Source organism: Mya arenaria, chromosome 6, assembly GCF_026914265.1.
Source record: "Mya arenaria isolate MELC-2E11 chromosome 6, ASM2691426v1".
NCBI classification, from domain to species: Eukaryota; Metazoa; Mollusca; class Bivalvia; order Myida; family Myidae; genus Mya; species Mya arenaria.
The window spans coordinates 44,464,391-44,482,850 of NC_069127.1; the positions used below are offsets into that span (position 1 = coordinate 44,464,391).

Below are 18,460 nucleotides of genomic sequence, written 5' to 3' on the forward strand. Positions count from 1 at the left end.
TGACCTAGTTATTGACTGCGGATGACCCAATATCGAACTTGACCTAGATTTTATATATATGATTATTCTGACCAAGTTGCATTGAGATTAGGCTAAAATTGTGACCTCTATTGTGTTCACAAGGTTTTTGTACTAATTGACCTAGTGACCTAGTTGTTGACCGCGGATGACCCAATATCGAACTTGACCTACATTTTATAGAGATGATCATTCTGACCAAGTTGCATTGAGATTAGGCTAAAATTGTGACCTCTATTGTGTTCACAAGGTTTTTCTACTAATTGACCTAGTGACCTAATTATTGACCGCGGATGACCCAATATCGAACTTGACCTAGATTTTATAGAGATGACCATTCTGACCAAGTTGCATTGAGATTAGGCTAAAATTGTGACCTCTATTGTGTTCACAAGGTTTTTGTACTAATTGACCTAGTGACCTAGTTTTTGACCCCAGATGACCCAATATCGAACTTGACCTAGATTTTATAGAGATGATCAGTCTGACCAAGTTTCATAAAGATTAGGTCAAAATTGTGACCTCTATTGTGTTCACAAGCAATTGTGAACGGACGGACGGACGGACGGACGGACGACGGACGAAGAGTGATCACAAAAGCTCACCTTGTCACTACGTGACAGGTGAGCTAAAAACAAAAGCCTGCTACATGTTTGTAAGACTCTGACATTCTTTTATATTGAAATCTGAGGGAAAAAAGTGTGTCTTATAACCAGTCATTTACATTAGTCAAAGGAATTTTCGTAGCCCAAGTCATTTTTTCGTTGCCACTTGCAATTGGGCTACCGTTAATGTTGCACACTGTAGTATTTATTTCCATATTTATGCACAAATTTATATTTCTACTAAATCGTTGTTTGACTCTAAAAGAACGTGTTGAATTATTAAATTATTAGAAAACGTACATAGTGCAAGAAGTGTTGCCAAGTAATGTAACTGTGGAGGGATACAAGTCAATTGCTTAAGCGCAAGTGTGAAATTGTGAAGGAATATAAGAGCAAATCCAAAGGCTAAAAGACAGAGAAAAATTACAAGAAATGTTACTGTTTCTGGACCATTAATTCAGACCAAAGCTAAAATGTATGCTGAGGACTTAAGTCTTACTGAATTTAAGGCCAGCAATGGGTGGCTGGAGTCATTCCTTACTCGACACAACATTGTTTTTAAGAAACAAGGTGTTGAGCATGTCGCCAGTGGTTGATGATGGTGGTGATGATGATGATGATGATGATGATTATGCTGATTTTGATTATGATGATGATGGTGTAATGATGATGATGATTATGTTATGATGATGATGATGATGATGATGATGATGATGATGATGATGATGATGATGATGATGATGATGATGGTGATGATGATGTAATGTTGATGATGATGATCATCATCATCATCATGATGGTGATTTTGATGATGGTGATGATGAAATAATATTTCAAAACATTCAATTTGTTTGTCTTCAGGAGAAAAACTGAAGCCAGTTGTTATTGGCAAGGCAACTAAGTCCCTATGCTTTTGGTCGATCTTTGTGGACAAACTGCTGGTCAAATACTACAGCAACAAGACCGCATGGATGCACAGCTGGAGTTTCGAAGACTGGATCAAGTCACTGGTCATGAAAATGAGGACTGCAAACATACACATCCTCCTCTTTGTGGACAATGCACCCGTTCACCCTGACATCACACTGAGAAGTGTGAAGCTTATGTTCTTTCCTAAGAATTGCACTTCTGTTTTGTAGCCCATGGACACTGGCATTATTCAGATGTTGAAACTAAAGTACAGGAAGAGGCATGTGCTGGGTGAGATGGAAAGAAACAATTCACAGACCGGTCCAGAGATCCTCAGGGTATTGAACATCCTACAGGCCATATATTGGTTCAACTCATCCTTGAACGAAGTGAGGGTCGAGACCATCTAGAAGTGTTTCAGGAAGTGTGGCTTTGGGGACAATATATCATCTAGAACCAGTCAGCATATGGAAAGTGGCCAGGACAGTGATGATGTTAACAAGGATGATGTCCACTGGCTGTGTTGAGGTTGTCTCGGAACCTGTTCAGTCAGGACTTTAGCACTCTTGCTGACATTGACAGCAATGTTCATACGTGCGACAACACCATGACAAACTGGGGCCGCCATGCTTCTGACATTCTCACTGATGTAAAGAACTCTGTCGAGACTACCAGCAACCAGGATGATGACGATGAAGATGATGTTTGTATGGACACAATTAAAACTTTTGCTCTACAACTCTCACAGAATTACATGCTTGACATGATAATGGTGGCTCAAGATTTTTTTATGCACTTTAACACCGGGGATGAACAAAAAAGTCACGTGACCACAAATGCAAATGTAAGAAGTATCTGGGCTCGATCGTCAATCCAGGTTAGTTTCTTTTAGATATTTTTGTTATACGCTAGAGTTTGTTACAGCGACATAGTGCATAAAAGAGTGCATTGTTTTGTATTTTGATCGGTGTATTGGTCATCATTCATGTTTGCATAGTTTCCAAGAACACTTCGATACAAATAGTGCCCAGGAATGCAAACGGACGTAGCCAGTGTTGAAATGTCAAAGCTTTAGACAAAAAGCCACATTGTTTTCAAATGTATTCCTTTTAATTGTTCAATAATGGTTTTTATTTGTTTTATGAATATTTTGTGCGATGCAATTTGTACAAAAAATGCATTTTCTGAAGTATTTCAAATTTGGCAAAAGCAGGTTGGCATTTTTTTGAGGCAAACGTACGTAGTCTACCTAAAATAGCAAACGCATGTAGGCATCCCCCTTCTATTGCCAACTTAGGAGCTTATCAGGGTAACGACAAAATCTATCATCTCAGTGCAATAGTAGCGTTAAGATACGCTAGTTTAGCACTTATTTATCTACTGGACACAGTGTAAGATTAAGGCAGATAAGAAATACAGAATTTATGAGGGTCATAAAGTTGACCCATCCTTTTATCATAAGTTCTGATAGAAAATGTCAGTTTTGGGCGATTTTAGATTTAGCCATAATTAGGTAGAACTGTTCTACAGGGGAAACTTTCGGTAGTTGATAAAGTACTGAGATATCAAATCATCTCTGATAAACTTTCTTCTTTTACATATTATATCCCATGTCTTTTTTGTTGAAGTCTATAATTAACGTTTATCAAGACATTTAATTTGGGCCATTTCCACACCTATAGTTAAACAGTTTGGTAATTTTTCTTATAGCAGTGTAACACAAAATAGGGTGTGAATTTTCGGAAAGGAACGTCTAAAATGAAATATTATCTGCAGTTGCTATCATTTAGTACGGGTCTTTAACGATACAAGTTAAAATGTCCGTGTATCACATTTCTTGCCTAATCAAAATAATTATATTTCCGCTAAATTTACAAACATGTTTGGGTGAGTGCAAAATGGTACACCAAAATGTTAACCATTAAGAATTAGAACTTAAGCATTACTAATGAACATATTGACTCGATGTAGATATGTAAATTATTATCTTTGAATACCCTTATTTATTATGTTTCATAGCCCATATGTATTTCCAAAATTGCCAATGAAACTTGAAACATTAATATTTAATATATATTTTTTTCTGTAATAGTGATTGCGATTAAAAAAGGGAATAATATTTGCTAATGATATTTCTTAATTTCTTTTTTATATGATATTTCTTAACTATTAATGTAAATGAATAATCTAGTATCATATATAATATCAATTATATACTAATGATAAAAGGAAAAACATTCGAAATAGTTATAGAATTATTTTATTGCTATAAATGACAAACTTCGTTGCACATGTCATACCCAGTGTCATAAACTTGCCGATGGATTATTTCTATCCTGTTGTGAATATGCCGCGGGGTGGGCCATAAAACCATTAGTGTACAGTTGAATACACAATTTCTGGGCATCGATTTTGTTCAAATTTTACATAAATGTTCAAAAAGGACACAAAAGATATTTAAAAAATCATTATTTCGAAGAATTCTGCATGGTAATCCGATGGAAGCTAAGCGATCGGATGTCTATAATAATTTAAATAGCAAAACAATTTTTAGCTCCTTATTTCAATGAAACTTTTAATGACCAACAAAACCCTTAAAAAAGACCAAAATGTAAAAATCATACAATTAATACAAAACCATCATCTTCAAGGGCAAAAATTATCCTAACATATATGTATGAAAGAAGTTGATATGTTGAAAGACTAAGTCGTGAGAACTGTTTAACCATATTTTCCCTATATAACTCTATAGGCACTTTTGCTTCAGCGGATTTCTCCAAAGTTGGCAATGTTACAATAAGGAGTTAACGTATCTGTTGTTAGCCTTTAAAAGCTAAAAAAGTGTTATATAATATATATTGAAGATATTCATCAGCTTTTTGATTAAATATCCATTGTAAAGAAAGTTAAATAAAGTTATGATACGTAACAAAGATTGGCACGATATTGTGCGGGAGTGTTGCGGGAAATATGAGTTCACGAACAAACTCACGTCTGGCCAAACCGGTGGTATACAGAGAATCAAATAACCATGCAAATAAACAGTGCTTGTTAAATGTTCATTTCCAACATTTAGAACAGCTGTTGTAATGTCACATTACAGGAACCACACATCTGATACAAAGTCGGAGTACAGTAAAGTACGGGACTGTTTCGATGAACAGAAATGCATTACAGAAGGGGACCCTTGGTGTGTGCTGGGAGCGGGCAAGAACCAACGATTCTAAGATGCTTGTAACAGATCGCATAAGGATAAATGTTTAATTTGAACAAAATTTAAACGTGTTTAATGAACCTTTTATTTTACCATCCTTTATGTTATGTGATGATAATACTGTCATGATAATTGTTAATGACAGATATTGTGATAATGATAACCATAAAATGATATTGTGATGATACATTGGCAATGTATTGCTCTACCCGGAACAACGTTTATATCACTAAAAATATTCTGTCAACTGTATGTATAAGTGCTATTTTACAGAAATAATGATAAAATCATGATGGAAATGTTTTTCATTTATTCAATAACTGTATATCTTAGATTAGTTTTACACAAAAAAACAAGTGCACAAAAGGCCATGTACATGCATACAAAAAAGTTTCAAGAAACATCAAATCATAGGAACTATACAACTATGTTGTGACGTCATAATAACTAGGAGACATATTTCTGCTAGTTGCAGCTATACATTGAATAACAAAACAAGAGGCACATCAGTGCCTGTGCTCCACTGGCCAAAAGGTTCAAGCAAAGACCACCTAACGAACATTTTCGTCAAGTTTCATAGAAATACAATCATCAATTTTTGAGGAGAAGTTATTTAAAAAAATTTTTTACTAAAATAATAGCTCTGGCTGCCATGTTGTGCAGTGGACCGAAATGATTTGGGCAATTTGAGTAAAGGAGCACCAAACAAACATTTCTGTCAAATTTTATCGAAAAAAGGTCATCGGTTTCGACGACAAGTCGTATAAAGTTTTTTTTTATTTTTTAGCTCTGGCAGCCATGGTGTGCAGTGGACTGGAACCATTTAACAAATTTTGGTTAATGACCACCCAAGGAACATTTCTGTCAAGTTTCATCAAAATCTGATCATCGGTTAACATTTAATCTGAATAGATTATGAAGCAAATATCTAACCTGAACAAGAACTGACGAGATAGAATCGACTTGGTGTTTCACTTACACTTTTCGGCCATTTAAGTTACTAAAAATAGCTGTTTCATAAACTTTCAGAATGTCACTTAAACGAAAATTAATGTTCAGTCTATATATACTTTCCTATGTATAAATGTAAGGTTTTTAAATTGATCTTTTTGTGAGAACTTTATGCTTATATGTTTACTCATAAATTATTATTGTTTAAAAATTATTTAAAGATGCTATACGTGAAAAATTAAGACATTATTTTTTTTTTCTATTAAAGGGAGGTAATTCAGTAGTAAAATGTAATCAAAGCTATTAAAGCATGGCATTTCTTTTCTAACAATGTTGATATTATTACAGTCTATTCAAGCAAGATGCCTTTTGTTTTTACATAGTACCCATAGGTTCTGAAAAACAAGGAGCACTATTCCCAACAGAAGGATGTCACTCCCTATCATAATAAAGAAATGTTTACTCAAACTGCAAGCTGCTCAATTGAAATAGGTATTTACCTCAAGCATACAGTTTTATAATGTGGCAAAATAGTCGGACTACTAGATTGTCATTCGGACTAGTAAAATATGCCATTATGCTAGTCCAACTGGCTAGTAGGTTAAAATGTTTTTCGTGAAGACTGCGGACGAGAAGTCCTTAAAGGTTTTTCTATTTTTAACTCTCGCAGCCATGTTGTGCAGCGGACCGGAACCATTTGGGCAATTTTGGTTAAAGGGCATCCCGATGAACATTTATGTAAAGTTTCATCAAAATCTGATAATCGGTTTCTGAGAAGATGTAGTTTAACGTTTTTTTCTATTCTTAGCTCTGGTGCCCATGTTGTGCAGCAGACCAGAACTGTTTGGGCTATTTTGGTTAAGGACTACCCAAGTAACATTTCTGTCAAGTTTCATTGCAATACGATCATCGGTTTCTGAGGAGAAGTCGTTTAAAGGTTTTTCTATTTTTACCTCTGGGGGCCATCTTGTGCAGTGGACCGAAACCATTGAAGCAAATTTGATAAAGGACCATCCAAGGAACATTTCTGTTAAGTTTCATCAAAATCTGATCATCGGTTTCTAAGATGTTCTTTAAAGGTTTTTCTATTTTTTTGCCCTGGCAGTCATGTTGTGCAGCGGACCGGAACCATTTGAGCAATTTTGGTTAAGGACCACCCAAGGAACAATTCTGTCAAGTTTCATCAAAATCTGCCTATCCGTTTCAGAGGAGATGTCATTTAAAGATTTTGCTATTTTTAGCTGTGGCGGCCATATTGTGCAATGGACCAGAACCATTTGAGCAATTTTAATAAAGGACTACCCAAGGAACATTACTGTCAAGTTTCATCAAAATCTGCCGAACCGTTTCAGAGGAGATGTCGTTTAAAGATTTTGCTATTTTTAGCTCTGGCGGCCATATTGTGCAATGGACCGGAACCATTTGAGCAATTTTGGTAAAGGACCACCAAAGGAACATTCCTGTGAAGTTTTGTCAAAATCCGCTTATCAGTTTCAGAGGAGATGTCGTTTAAAGTAAAAGTTTACGCACGCACGCACGCACGCACTCACGACGGACAATCTGTGACGACATAAGCTCCATGGCCTTCGGCCAGTGGAGCTAAAAATTGAAAATAAAAGTGATCACAGATAATCAGACAAAAGCGCATATAAGTAATCAAATAACATAACGAATAATGAATAAACAATACTTTTGTTATGATCTGCCTGAGATTCTACTTTCTCCCATCTCAGATTTATAAGTAGTTCTAAAAATTTGGCCATGCTGGAAATTCTTCTCTTGCCTACAGGCAAAGATAAAACAAGTACCGGTATGGAACTCATTTTTTATTGTGATCACACAATTACCTCTCTTGTTGAAGACTGTCGTATGTAGCATCATGGAAACATTGTCTGGTGGCAATTTTAAAAATAAAAATTAAAGATTATTTCTCGCTTCAAATGGCACCATAGAAGTTTTCACGCTCCATTCAGGAAATAATGCTGTCCTCTTTTCAGAACTATTTAAACAAGAGGCCCAAAAGGGCCTATGCTCTACTGGCATGGCTTTTGTGGTCATATCAATCCAGAGCATGTATGTATGGGTAAAAGGCAACAGACATATACTTTATGTTTTGTGTTTGGGTTACCTGAAAACGTAGCACGTTCAACATCTGAGCCCAGAAAGTATTTTAAGCAGATAAGTTGCATGAACTATTTTAATATGTGCCAAGTAAAAGTCATCTGACCAAAAAAAAATGCTTTCAAAACTGTACTCATAGTAAAAATTTCTGTAGTTTTAAAAGTTAAAAAAAATTGGTCAAAGTCAAGGGCATCCTAGGACAACATTGATCAATTTGAACAAACATTCACAATCAATTGTGCTGAGATGGATGCACGAACACACAAAAAGATTTTCAAACCTTTCCAGATTTATGTTTACCAAACCTGTGAACCCTGGGTGTGGCCAGTAATGACACCAGGTGCATAACTTAAACATTCACAACCAATTTTGTTAAGATGAATGCGCAAACTACAGAACTTAAAGCTAAAAAATGGCCTTTGGGCTTTCAACAAGAACAAGGCAGAGTAATTCACAAAATCAGCTGCAGAAGCAAAAAGCAAATTGTCTCTCAAAATCCTAGACTTGCACATTGTCTCCCTTAACTCTAGACTTAAATTTACATATACATGTAAACTTGGCTAAAAATAGAAATCGCTCATGCAGACCTGGCTAAAAATAGAAAGCATTTCTTTGAAACTTTCATGGCCCATAATCTAGGCATTCATGGGCGGATCTGGCTGGTTTTCGAAAGGAACCGAGCTCTAATTGATATCTAGATACTGTACAAGTTTCATCGAGATACAATCAAAACTGAAGACTGAATCGTGTTCACAACCAATTGTTTACACAATAGCATTTTTTTATACTATCAAGGGCCATAATCTAGGCATGCATGGGGGGATCTGGCTGGTTTTCGAAAGGAACCCAGCTCTAATGGATATCTAGATACTGTACAAGTTTCATCAAGATACAATCAAAACTGAAGACTGTATCGTGTTCACAAGCAATTGTTTACAGACGCACGAACGCACGACCGCACGGATGCACATACTACGTACACATTACCATCGCATAAGCTCTTCTGGCCTTTGGCCAGTAGAGCTAAAAATGATAAAATTATTTACATCATCTGAATCACTGCGCACATATCTATGACTAACAAATTATTACATATCTATACGAACATTATTTTCACTACGCACAAAGGAGTTCCAGAGAAAAATTTAGCCGCTCGTGGAAAAAATGATGTAGAAAACAAACTTTTGTACATTTCACCAAAAAGCGTGCGCAACGTTGTTTACTGACGTTATAAAGCGCAGTAATTTTTAATAACTCAAAATCCGTTTTTTACGATTATTCATTTTCAATTTTAATTAAAAGTCTTGCATAGATATATATTTGATTGCGCTTTATTGAAATAGTATAATATTATTTTCATAAACCATGCAATAAGAGAAATAAGAAGTGGCGTGTTGTTGCGGTGACTCATCTTACATTGGGGGTGTAAGATGGGTTTTTCCAGCACTGGTCACATGACCGGAAACACACTTTTGGTATGCAAGAAAGGTTCATCCCAACCAACACAGGGTGTTCTGTGGAAACTCGGGTTGGGAAGAACCCTGCACTGTTGGCCATGGAAGCTTGCACAAGCTACTTCTATGCCAACAACAGTTCCTACATTCAGCGCACTGGTATGATTTCTCGCCAGTGTGGCCGTCCATATGAACCTTCAGGTCTATTTTCTCCTTCATTGAAATTTCACCCATGTCGCACGTGTAACGTGTCGTGCCATCTTCTCCTCGCCAATGCCGTTTCAGGTCTGTGTGTGTGTGGTAAACTCCTGCATGCATTTCGGGCACATAAACTGCTTTATGTGTTGTGCACCTGTATAAATACATATATACGAGTATGCCATTGAAAAGTATATCTATTTTTATTTGAATTTAAAATACTTGTAATTACAATATTTTATTAACCTTTAATGCAAACGCCTAAGCTTGTGACTGGTAGATACTTGCTTAATAATAGAATACTACTATAATAATATTAAACAAAAAATGTTATTATAGAATACACTTACACACTATGCGGCATGCTCTCTGTGGTGTAAAATGTTTCTGACAGCATGTAAATGTTCCTACACCGTCATGTCGTTGCTCATGCAATTTCAGCCCCCATGCTGTTTTCAACACATTCCCACAAACGCGGTAAACAAATGACATCACTGAAACAGACAATGGCATTCGTTTATTAAGCGCCACTTTATTTACTTCAGAAAAATATATAACACAATTTGTAGTTTGTTAAAAGAATATCATCTGTAAAGGCATTTTCATCAAACATATGTCTCATGCTTATCAAAATCTTAAAATGATGGCTTATCTAGCTTAGTAAAACTACATAAAGCATTTCACTTTCCCTAATGCTTATGACCTTAAGCAGAAATAGAAGAAATAAAAATAAATAAGTTTTAATGGCTAACAACAAATATGTTAACACCTTATTATAAGATGCCAACGTGAGTTTGCCAAATATGAAATACTTCAGAAAATGCAATTTTGTACAAATTGCATGCACAAAATATTCATAAAACAAATAAAAACCATTATTGAGCAATTAAAAGGAATACATTTGAAAACAATGTGGCTATGTGCATTTGCATTCCTTGGCACTATTCGTATCGAAGTGTTCTTGGATTTATGCAAACATGAATGGTGACCAAGCCATCGAAAGCCAAAACAATGCATTCTATTTTGTGCTATGTCACTGTAATGATTTCTCGCGTATAACAAAAATATCTATAAGAAACTTACCTGGATTGACGATCAATCAAGCCAAAATACTACTTGCTTTGCATTTGTGGTGACTTGACTTTTTTTGTTCATCCCTGGTGTTTTAATTAGAGACTGGAGTTCAGAAAACGAAAATGACGGATTACTTTTAAAAAGTGAACTTGATAATGTACATCTAGTTGGGTGGACTGATTTTTGGTGTTTTTTTTGTGTGGACTGATGTTTGGTGGTTTTTTGTTTATGCTATATATACACATTTATCTACAGCATTCTAATTATTATTTTGCAATAAAATTAGTTTATCTACATTTGTTTATAAACTTCTTTAATGATAATGTTACTCAGATGATACTGATGGCGGTGTGAGGTGGTGGTTAAGATACATACGTGTAACCGACCTCTGTTTAAACAAAGCTTAAAGTGACAGAAATGTCCATCCTTAATACAGGTTTGACTGTATATATATTCATTGACCACAAGCAGGGTTCCCTCTGGGGTCTAAAAGGTTGTCGCCACTTTTTCCGCCAGGGGTTAAAGGGGCCCTGATAGGGTCCTTTATAATATGGGTCAAGGGCGGCGCCTTGGTGGGGGTTCAGGCAAAGCCCCCTGAAGCTCCTCAGGTTTAAGCATTTGAAGAGCCTTAGATTGCATTTAAACATACCTATGCATGCTGATATAAGACAGACACAAAGTAGGAATGTCATGAATAACACATTTAATTAGCACAATGTCATGCAACAACGTAAATTTTATTGTAAAAGGAGCACATGTTATTTGCACTCTGTCATTCAATAAAGTATAAAAAAAACTATTGACAAAATATATGCCATAATGGGTGAGTGTATGAATACAAAAACAAGAATCAAAACATTGCAAAAAAATGAGACATACATGAATATGTTGAATACTATCTAATGCCTGCATACAAAAGTGTCAACAAAATTAAACAATACAATTATGATCAGATAAACTTAAAATAAATGTAAACTCAAACAAACTAGAGATTGCTTTTTTGAAAAAGCGCTTGTCTCCCCTATTGTGTGGTCGTAGCTGAATAAAAATAAATGATGGACATGAAATTTGTAATTTTGGACTGGAGACGAACCAACAGTGAAGTTTGGTTTATTCACCCGTATTAAATAGCGAAGAGAAAAATGTTGTTGATTATTTTTGGAAAATGTAAAGTTTGCAATGTATGAAGTCCAGGGCGCAAGCGTTATTCAATTATTGATCAGAAACCATTTTTCAGCTCAAGGTCATCGTCACCTTGACCTTTGACCTACTGATCACAACATCAATAGGGATCATCTACATGACCAACTTACATACCAAGTAGTAAGTTCTTGGGTTCAAGTGTTCTTTAGTTACTGAGCGGTAAGCGTTACTTCACCTCAAGGTCACGGCAACCTTGACCATTAACCTACTGATCTCAAAAGCGATAGGGGTCATCTACTAGTCATGACCAACTTGCATACCAAGTATGAAGTTCTTGGGTGCAAGCGTTCTTAAGTTACTGAGTGGTAACCAATTCTTCACCTCAAGGTCACTGAGACCTTGACCTTTGACCTAGTGATCTCAAAATCAATAGGGTTCATCTACTAGTCATGACCAACTAGCATACAAAGTATGAAGTTCCTGGGTGCAAGCGTTCTTTAGTTATTGAGCGGAAACCGTTTCTTCACCTCAAGGTCACCGTGACCTTGACCTTTGACCTACTGATCTCAAAATTAATAGGAGTCATCTACTAGTCATGACCAACTAGTATACCAAGTATGAAGTTCCTGGGTACAAGCTTTCTTTAGTTATTGAGCAGAAACCGTTTTTAAGCTTAAAGTCACCACCAACATATCATTTTTTACCTGAAGGTAACCTTGACCTTTGACCTTTTGATCTCAAAATCAATAGGGGTCATCTACTAGTCATGAACAACTAGCATACCAAGTATGAAGTTCCTGGGTCTAAGCGTTCTATAGTTATTGAGCGGAAACCGTTTCATCATCTCAAGGTCAAGGTTACCTTGACCATTGACCCCAAAATCAATAGGGTTCATCTACTAGTCATGGTCAACTAGCATACCAAGTATGAAGTTCCTGGGTCTAAGCGTTCTATAGTTATTGAGCGGAAACGAAGTGTGATGTAGTGACAGACTGACTGACTGATGGATAGGGCAAAAACAATATGTCTCCCCATGAATGGGGGAGACATAATTATCGAACAGTGTCAAACCTAGGCTACTATCATACTACTATCCTAATAAAAAAAGCATCTACTCTTTACTCTAGGGCCTTTTTTATTGTTTGTTTAACGAACCGCCATGATTGAACATGTTCATAGGAGGAGGAAATAAAATAAAAAATAAAATTTCAAAATCTTGTTAAATGTTTTTTAGTAGGAAATGAAATATTAGGTAATAAGCTACTTATTAAAAAATTAATACTTTAAACACAAAACAGGGATGGAATCTTTGTATATTAAACAACACTTTTCTTCCAATCACTGAACAATTACTGCCTGAATGGTGTTCACATCATTAAATTTTTACATCAGTTTGATATTGATCCCTATTATGAAGTTTTATTTAAATGATCACATGATAGTTAATACTGACTAAGTACTGTTCACAATCTTAACATTAGTTTTATATTAAACACTTAAGTTTCATTTGAATAATCACATGACTGGTAATACTGACTAGATACTGTTTACAATCTCAACACAAGTTAGATCAATTGATTTGGTCACAAAATGACTTTCAAACACCATTTCAGACCATTTGTATTTGATAAAGCTGTTTGTTATAATTGTCACTTTAAAAATAAATTATCATGTCAGAAGTATCAAAGAAAATTAAACAAGTGACACCACCTACCAGGAATACACAAAGAACTTCACAAGTCTTGATTATGTTAAACCCACCTGACTGATCAATTAAAGTTGCAGGCGCGTAGGAGCTGGGGCCGCGCCTGCGGCCCCAATATTCTGGCTAGTAACGGCAATGGGGCCGCGAATATTTGTTACCGATTTTCTTAATACTCATATTTTAAATAATGCTACGCGCATATAGATCAATAATAGTCTGACACGATATTGAATAAACAGGTCACCATGTCATTATTAAACCTGTGACCATCTAGCATACTGGCGTGTGAATGGCGTGAAAACAGGCGGCAGATTATTAAAGACGGTAATATTTGTATCGTTTTTGATGTTTCAAAAACTGTAGTTGATTATAATAATTGCAATTACTCGTTAAAATAGAATTGTCATTAAATAGCCAGCAATATGTATTTGTTCAAACTCGTCACATTAAAGTTTGACTTTAAAATGGACGTTCCAAATCTGCCTAACAGTTTTAAATTTCCAAAGAGATCTTTTGGCACTAAAAAACTGAACACGGGGCATTCAACTCGCAATGGTTTCAAAGTCACTCTTGGCTTCACTATGAAGAAGTAAACTGCGCTAATTTGTTATTTAACATACACTGTGAGACTGCGCAAATATGAATATTTAAAAGTTATAAAAACTGGCGTTTATAATAATTTAAGATTGCGCAATAATTAACATGTCGCTGTTGCTCATAACGTAATTTAACCGAAAAAAGGTTTAGATAAAACATGTAAATAAAACCTGAACTAACTGGAAATCGAGTCTTTCAATGCTTAAAATTGAAAAAAATCTCGAAGGGAGGGGACACCCCTCCCCATCCCACCCCTTCCACGGCCCCAATGTCAATGTCCTTCCTACGTGCCTGAGTTATCTAGCACCTTAATTAGCACCTCATTGAAGAATCTACTAATGAAATCCGAAGTCTTAATCAGAATCAGAGTCTATATTCACTCAATTATTGTTTTTCATATGAAAAAAATAACTTAAAATACAAATAAAATATATATGGTCTCCACCTATGAAATGACTATCTAAAGGGTAAGAAACGACCAAAAATAGGAAGGTACGAAATGGTCAGAGTACGAAATGACTATAAACCGTTAAATAGTAGGCAATAATATTTTCGTAGAAATTTGAATTTATAACGGTGATAATTTCAAAATTGTCGTCAACAGACTTGAAAATGGCCATTTAGCTGGGCGACCCTCAAATGCAAACATATACATGTATCTCACCGTCCGATAAAATGCCATTTTATTTTTTTATTTTTAATGAGATGAAATGAAGGTGGTAAGTCAAGTTTTAAAATGCAAATATTGCCATTTAGGTGGACTACCCTCAAATGCAAACAAATGGTCACCGTCTGATAAAATGCCAAAAATTATTTATATTTTTAACGAGATGAAATGATATTTAAAATGCAATTATTTAAATATACCCTGGTACCTTATATCTTTCAGTCTATCAAGCTTGTGCAACAATTCTAATTCATTTTCGTCACCCATTGTTAACATTAGATGTTGGTGGTCGACGTTATATTCTATACACGCTCACGGTCTGACCGCTGGAATCTATACACCCCAATTGAAATGTCGTAAAATATATAAAAATTTCTTTATCCACATTTTTTGAGATTTCAGATAATAATTAAGACACAAGATGAGAATTTTAAATAAAATAAATACTTTGCAAGGAAATAAACAATTATATCTCACTGTTCCCAAGTTTGTTCTACATTGGAATCTATACATCTACACTGTAGAACTAACATTGGACTGTATACAGCTTCATATTAAGACAGATATTGGAATCTAAACAGTTTCAAATATGAGAGAGATCTTGGACTCAATACAGCCTCAAATTTGGACAAACATTGGACGTTATACAGCCTTAACTGAAGACTAACATTAGAATCTATACAGCCTCAGCTTAAGACAAACATTAGAATCTATACAGCCTTAACTGAACGCAAACATTAGAATCTATACAGCCTCATCTTAAGATAAACATTGGAATCTATACAGCCTTAACTGAAAGCAAACATTAGAATTTATACAGCCTCATCTTAAGGTAAACATTGGAATCTATACAGCCTTAACTGAAAGCAAACATTAGAATCTAGACAGCCTCAACTTAAGATAAACATTAGAATCTCTACAGCCTCAGCTTAAGACAAACATTGGAATATATACAGCCTTAACTTAAAGCAAACATTAGAATCTATACAGCCTCAACTTAAGATAAACATTGGCATCTATACAGCCTCAACTGAAGACAAACATTGGAATCTATACAGCCTCATCTTAAGATAAACATTGGAATCTATACAGCCTTAACTGAAAGCAAACATTAGAATCTATACAGCCTCAACTTAAGACAAACATTAGAATCTATACAGCCTCAACTTTAGATAAACATTAGAATCTATACAGCCTCAACTTTAGATAAACATTAGAATCTATACAGCCTCAACTTAAGATAAACATTAGAATCTATACAGCCTCAGCTCAAGGCAATCATTGGAATCTATACATCTTCAAATTGGGACAAACATTGGTGTCTATACAGTCTTAGTATTGTCTTGTACATATACAGCTTTTAAAAAGTATTTAACAACAGCTTTGGTTCTTAATCTGTTTTATTGATCATATATAATATAATGTATTATATAACATGAGGTACACTGAATGTAGCAATCACATGCAGTACTACCCTTAGATATTTTGTAATAAATATGCTAAGTGTTGAGTTCTATGTAGCCACTCTATATGTTTATGCATAAAGAACACATTTTACAACAAAGAATATATCTGTTTTATCTTGAAGGCTAGGAATGGACATGTACCCTATGACACCGATACAATATAATCAAAATAACAACACATTTAAATTTGTTAAAATGTTTGATAATATACGAATGAAGAGTATAATAAATACAGTTTAAAATGGTTAAACTAAAATGACACATTTGGTCTTGTTTTGTACAGAAAAATGAAAAGAATGAAGGTACACATAGTGTCAACATAAATACATACTATCCCCAAATAAGAAAATGTTATGATAAAGGTTTATTACTCACCACTTAACCTCATAAAAATACATGTAGTTACAAGACAAATTTCAAGTATGTGGATGAAACAAATGGAACACATCCAAGTTAACTGAAGACTCTGACTATGTCTGGATTTATCTTATCTTGCACGGTCAAAGAATATTTTTTCCATATCCATGTTTAATGGAATATTATTACTATTAATATAGATATTCATTATTGTAGTGCATACTTGTTATGTAAGTTAAAATAAATCATGTTCAAATAACAAAGGAAACACATCCAGATTGTCAACTGTAGTGTGAACTTCATTATTTCTTTACTTTCTATGTTAAGAGAACCTTTCTTTCTGTTCTTTGCCTGAAAAAATAAATAACAAAGATATAAATTAAAAGCATCCCCATTTATCAAAGATCAGCAGTTAGCAATTTTTGGGCAATCTTGGGCATTTATCAGTTTATATGCAATACAGGACTAAATGCTGTTAGCAGGAAATTACAAGAATTTCACATGTATAAAAATTATTTTTGCACAGTTTAGTTGTAGAGGTTCTTTTAGGATTATGATATACATGTAGTAATACTGGCAAATTGAAATTGGAATGCATGATACTTATTTCATGGCAAGATTTAAAGTTTAACACAGTATTCACATATATAGAAGAAAACAAATACAACATACATATTATTGTTCTTCAACGCTGCAAGCAAATCCTTATTCGCCAACGCTCGAACACCATTTTGCCACGAGTACATACTGCAATTAAATCATAATATAAAAGAAAATTTTATGAAAAATCTTTCTTTTGTTGATCACCTTCAAAAAATCAGTCTTAAAACCTATTGTGCAAATACTAAGATGTTTTTTTACAACAAAAGTATGCTATATGGATGGCCTGTACGATAGTATTAGGCAAAATATATTAAAACATACTTTGTGGTTTGCTTTACTCTCATGATATTATTTCAAAGTCTGAAGCAGTTAAATATTCCTAAAATCCAGAAAAAAGTCCAATTTAGGATCAAAATACACATAATATCATATTGGAAAATCATGATTAAAAAAAGAAGGAATAGAGCAAGTTGAAATGGTTGCAGTCAACAGTTTCATGGTTTACTTTACGGAAAAAAATAAGGCTGTATAGATTCCAGTGGTCAGACCGTGAGCGTGTATTGAATATAACGTCGACCGATGTTTGGTAGTCTCTACACTAATATCAGCCTTCTTTCGGAACTCCTCGGCCATATTCATTCGCGTGCATAAGTGGCCGAAGAGTTCCGATTAGGGACTAGGACGGTTATAGCTGCCGGGATCCAGTATCTATTATTGGAAAAGCCGGGACTATTAATGATCTTGGGTCGGTTGTGGTTTTGGAGTTTATTCCATAATGCATTCGAGTGTACACAAATAAACCTTTGTGCGTATTATTTGGTGATATAGTTCTTTGATTCTTCTACAAGTTTCAATTGCATGTACGCTTGTGTCATGTCCAATTTTGACAACTGTTTCCCGCCATTTAGCGTGGCATATAAATCTGTAATTTTAGGAATTGGATAAATGTCCAACTTTGAACATGATTTATTGTTACTTTATACTCACCACATATCCTGTTTGATCCATCGTCTTTGACAATCAGTACAATCGGCGCTGCCCATTCGGAAAGCACTACAGAAGCTATTGTCCCTTCGCTTTGTAGACATTCAAGCTCTTTCTAAATGCCTTCTTTCGTCGCATACGGTACTGGTCGTGCTTTAAAGTACTTTGGTTTGCCATCCGGGTCACTGTAGATTTTGCCTTCACGCCAGTTACTTTCCCTAATCGTTTATTGAATACGTTACCGTATTTATTTAAAATCGCATTCAAATCATTGTCATCAGTTGCCCCACTGACTTTCACAGAAAATATTTCTCCCCAGTTAAGCTTTATTTTTTTCAAGCCAGTTTCTTCAAAGAATATTTGGCCCATCATTATTCACCACAATGATCGGCAA

At 34.9% G+C, this 18,460-nt stretch overlaps 1 protein-coding gene and 1 long non-coding RNA gene across 2 annotated transcripts in view; both read right to left on the bottom strand.

Annotated features, from left to right (window-relative positions):
• LOC128237463 (zinc finger C4H2 domain-containing protein-like) overlaps nt 1–14,956 on the bottom strand; it is a 41,060-nt gene extending 26,104 nt beyond the window's left edge. Inside the window, exon 1 of the mRNA XM_052953022.1 lies at nt 14,865–14,956. Coding sequence (XP_052808982.1) covers nt 14,865–14,932 — 68 coding nt within the window. The 5' untranslated portion in view covers nt 14,933–14,956. The remainder of the gene's footprint in view (nt 1–14,864) is intronic.
• Nucleotides 14,957–16,051: 1,095 nt separating this feature from the next.
• Nucleotides 16,052–17,552, bottom strand: LOC128236428 (uncharacterized). The gene is made up of 3 exons (XR_008261353.1): nt 17,404–17,552; nt 17,152–17,226; nt 16,052–16,830 (listed from the first exon to the last, which is right to left on the bottom strand). It is a non-coding gene; the product is annotated as an uncharacterized LOC128236428 (long non-coding RNA).
• Nucleotides 17,553–18,460: the final 908 nt, after the last annotated feature.